General features: G+C 44.4%; 1 protein-coding gene across 4 annotated transcripts in view; it reads left to right on the top strand.

Moving 5' to 3' along the window:
- Nucleotides 1-18: 18 nt before the first annotated feature.
- The window catches only part of BICDL1 (BICD family like cargo adaptor 1), an 88,166-nt gene continuing 83,568 nt past the window's right edge, over nt 19-4,616 (top strand). The window contains exon 1 of one of the 4 annotated variants that reach the window (XM_073881018.1): nt 19-492. In XM_073881018.1, coding sequence (XP_073737119.1) covers nt 64-492 — 429 coding nt within the window. In that variant the 5' untranslated portion in view covers nt 19-63. The remainder of the gene's footprint in view (nt 493-4,616) is intronic. The other 3 variants (XR_012374837.1, XM_073881016.1, XM_073881017.1) reach the window with 3 other exon arrangements.

Here is a 4,616-nt window from a genome sequence, read left to right as displayed (position 1 = left end):
CCCCCCTGCAGCCTGGCGCGCGCCGGCCGGGCCGCACCGCTGCGGGCTCCGCGCGCGCGGGCCATGTCCGCCTTCTGCCTGGGCTTGGCCGGCCGCGCTTCAGCACCCGCCGAGCCGGACAGCGCCTGCTGCATGGAGCTGCCCGCCGCGGTCGCGGACGCAGTCGGGAGTCCAGCCGCCACTGCCCTCGTCTCCTTCCCCGGGGGCCCCGGGGAGCTGGAACTGGCGTTAGAGGAGGAGCTGGCGCTGCTGGCGGCCGGGGAACGGCCGTCCGACCTCGGGGAGCATTCTCAGGCCGAGGTCGGGCCTCCGGCCGAGGGGTCCGGACTGCAGCCGCCACCCGCCCAGGATCCCGAGCTGCTGTCGGTGATCCGGCAAAAGGAGAAGGATCTGGTGTTGGCGGCCCGGCTAGGCAAGGCGCTGCTCGAGAGGAACCAGGACATGAGCCGGCAGTACGAGCAGATGCACAAGGAGCTGACAGACAAGCTGGAGGTGAGGACGTCCCTCGTGGGATAGGTGGGAAGCACGGGGAGCCCGCCTGGCCCTGGGCAGCTTCGGGAGCCACTCACCACCCCACTCCTTCCATGCTCACGCTGCCTCAACAGAAAACCACCTGAGGGGAGGGGTAGGCTGGAGGGTTTTCAGTTATCAGACCAGGGCAACATTGAATCCATCTGACTTCAGCAGCAAATGTGTCCATGCACAGCCCCAGCCCCGCTGTGGGCCATTCTATATATGTATTGTACACTGCATCTAAAATAGAGCTTACAGTATGACTAATTTATACAGCGCTGAGGTGATGTCTGCACACAGAGAAATGAGAAAGTCGGGAAGCATTTAAAATATGCTCCAGGTTTTCAGAGTAGTTAATCTCTAATCAGGGTGTTAGCCTAAAGCCTTCCAGTTTTGGCGTGAAGGCCTCCAGATGCCCTTGTCTTAACTTACCGGCAGCTCAGAGTTGTGGGAAACAAGTGCCCCCGAAGGAGCTTTATATAGCCTTCAAATACGCAGGGATTAGGAAATGTGGCTCCATTGCAGAAATCAGGCAAGCCTGGGCTCAGCATGTGACTGTTGGTAGTGGATTTAATTTGGACCTCAGCATTTAGTACGCTTCTGTGTTCGGGCCTCATGCATGCATTTCGATGGCCGCATGCAACCTAGGAGAACCATGTTACTTTAACTGTTATAAATACCTCTTAAAGTGTCTGTAAGATTTCTGCCAATTCTCTGGACCAAAGTCTTTCTCAGAGCTATGCCTGTTTGTTTTCTTGCCCTTTACTGGAAAAGGGCCTTGAAAGTGGTATGGAATGCCAGCCTTTCTAAATTAAGGAGATTTTTTTTAAAGGGGGCGGGGGGGGCATCTGTGGCAGTGGAGAGGAGCTTCTTTTTGTTTGCCTGTGCATTTACTATTGTTACCCAGTTTGGTTGCAACCAGTTCTTTTTATCCTTAGTTACAAGAGAATAGTACAGTTCTGAACAAGGTCTGAAATTGACCCTAGTCGGCTTCCATATCTCTGCTACTGGTTTAACAGAATGTAGATTCAGAAACTTTTCTGTAATAAGATTTAAGTGTGTTTGTAGTCTAGCGACATATCAAAAGTAAATCAGGGGGGAAAAAAGGAAACCAGTGAGTGCCCTTTAGTTCAGTTGGCCTGTTAACTAGGTCGGCCAGGCGATGAACCCGTGAGATACCTCTCTGAAAAGTGGTTTGTGAAACCTGTAGGTAGACTGCCAAAAAAGCAACCCAATGAATTGAATTAATTTTCACTTGAAGGAGAGGTCTAGAAATAAAAGGGTGTCTTTTTAAAAAATGGGATTTGGTTACATGACTCTATGTAAAAGTACTGCTGCAGAGATTTATACTTGTGATTTGAAATACCTTCAGTGAGGGACTTGATTGAAGAGACAGGTAACTTGAAAGGAACATCGTATCAGTCAGTTTGATTACTGATGGATTTCAGAGTAATCCTGAGTGTGCAATTACACACATCCTGGGTTCCATGTGGAGCCTTTGTACATTTCTTCAACAAAAGAAAAAGATTTAAAAATTGTGTAACAAGAAAGGTTCTATTGTAAAAGAGTAAATTACCTTTGACTTTTTGCTATTGACCAAATAGACAATAATAAATTATTTAAAGCTTTTAGTTTTTAAAATCTTCATTGCTCTACAGGTTACCATGTGAACTCTAGTGTTAAAAATTTATTCTAATTTCTGGAGGTTGTGGTTGCACCACAGCATGAATGTACTTAACACTCCTCAACTGTACACTTAAAAATGGTTATGATGGTAAATTTTAAGTTATATATACTTACATTTTTAAACTGTTTATTTTTAAAAGCCAAATACTGATCATTACTGAAGATCAGTATTGGAGGGTTTAGTTATACTATTTTTTCAAGGTATATTTGAAGATTATCATTAAAAATTTTGGGGTTTTTTAAAAAGTACATTTAAAAATATCTCATGAAGATATTGTCATTAGTTCCTTGTTAATTCTTTTAATTCTTGTTAATTGACTGAAACCTAATAGAGGACGATTTCATGTGATACCTGCAATGAATTTTCCTCACAGTATATTTTTTTAAGCAGCCTAGATTTTAGAATGTCTGCTTAGACAAAATACTATCTTAAGTTTAACACCACCACTCTGCTATATTTTCAATTAAATTAAATATTTAAGAGTAGAGGATCTGCCCTTACAAAAAGCATTTGTAATTTTCCACAAACTGTCAGTGGAGTCAAACACATTTTCTCACAGGTTGGTTTGAAAGATTAACACATGAGTGGACTCTGAGAGAATGTTGGCTTGACTGTTAAATAATGAGAGTGGTCTTGTTTTAGTCCCCTCTGTTCCCTTACTACTTCAAAATTGGCACATTTCTAACTTCAGGACCGACAAGCCATTGTCAAGATTTTTTTCTACCTATTTATTAGTTAATACTGAATAGATTTCCAGGTCTATGTGCCAAACCTACGATTTTGTTTTGTCATTTAAAACATAAAGTTTTGGGGCGCCTGGGTGGCTCAGTTGGTTAAGCGACTGCCTGCGGCTCAGGTCATGATCCTGGAGTCTCGGGATCGAGTCCCGCATCGGGCTCCCTGCTCAGCAGGGAGTCTGCTTCTCCCTCTGACCCTCTTCCCTCTCGTGCTCTCTATCTCTCATTATGTCTCTCTCAAATAAATAAATAAAATCTTTAAAAAAATAAAGTCTTGATTTTATACTGCACTCTCATTTAAAGGCACATTCTTTAAAGTCTATAATGGTTTAAAGGTTAACAGAATTTTTTTTACCTGTATATCTCAGAGTAATCTCTGCAGATTAATTTAATTTGAAAGACTGGAAGATTTGGTCATTTTTTCCACCCTTAAATTGACTATATTGTATTTTATTCATTCACTGAATTACATTTTCATATGCTTAGAGTTCTAAAGTTATTTTTTTTTAAGATTTTATTTTATTTCTTTTTAAAGATTTACTTCTTGGGTTGCGTGGGTGGCTCAGTCGGTTAAGCATCTGCCTCCAGTCCAAGTCATGATCCCAAGGTCCTGGGATCGAGTCTCACATCAGGCTCCTTGCTCCGCAGGGATCCTGCTTCTCCCTCTGCCTGCTGTTCCCTTGCTTGTGCTCTCTCTCTGACAGATAAATAAATAAAATCTTAAAAAAAATAAAGATTTATTTATTTTAGGGAGAGAGAGAGAGAGCAGGGTGGGGGATGCAGAGGGAGAGAGAATTCTGAAGCAGACTCCCTGCTGAGCACAGAGCCAAATTTGGGGCTTGAACCCAGGACCCTGAGATGATGACTGAGCCGAAATCAAGAGTTAGCTTAACTGACTGGCTATCCAGGTGCCCCTTAAGATTTTATTTTTTAGGTTATCTCTGTGTGCACTCTGGGTCTCAAAACTCACAACCCAAGACCGGGAGTCCCATACTCCACCAGCTGAGCCAACCAGGCACCCCTAAACTTATTTTTTTAAAGATTTACTTATGTATTTTAGAGAGAATGTGGGGTTGGGGGGGCACAGGCAAGGGAGAGGGAGAAAGAATCCCAAGCAGACTCCCCGCTGAGCCTGGAGCCCTGTACAGGACTCCCATCATCTCAGGACCCTGAGATCAGACCCCAGTCAAAACCAAGGGTCCCACACTTAGCTGACTGCAGCATCCAGGTGCCCCACTCCTAACATTTTTAAAAATTTATTTCTTCCAGGGGCGCCTGGGTGGCTCAGTTGGTTAAGCGACTGCCTTCGGCTCAGGTCATGATCCTGGAGTCCCGGGATCGAGTCCCGCAGCGGGCTCCTTGCTCGGCGGGGAGCCTGCTTCTCCCTTGACCCTCCCCCCCTCATGTTCCCTCTATCTCATTCTCTCTCTCAAATAAATAAATAAAATCTTTTTAAAAAATTTATTTCTTCTGGAGGTACCTGGGTGGCTCAGTCTATTGAGCGCTGGACTCTTGATCTCATCTCAGGTCTTCATCTCTGGGTGGTGGGTTCAGGCCCTATGACTTGGCTCCGTGCTGGGGGTGGAGCCTACTTTAAAAAAAATAATCTGCATCTACAGTGAGCCCTTTTGCTTTTATTATTATTTTTTTTATTAAAAGATTTTATTTATTTGAGAGAG

The sequence above is a fragment of the Callorhinus ursinus genome, unplaced genomic scaffold (genome assembly GCF_003265705.2).
Source record: "Callorhinus ursinus isolate GAN/ISIS: 27379988/994484 unplaced genomic scaffold, GSC_fseal_2.0 scaffold41, whole genome shotgun sequence".
Lineage (NCBI taxonomy): Eukaryota > Metazoa > Chordata > Mammalia > Carnivora > Otariidae > Callorhinus > Callorhinus ursinus.
The sequence above is the reverse complement of the archived record's forward strand: the minus strand, read 5'-3'. Positions and strand labels throughout refer to the sequence as shown.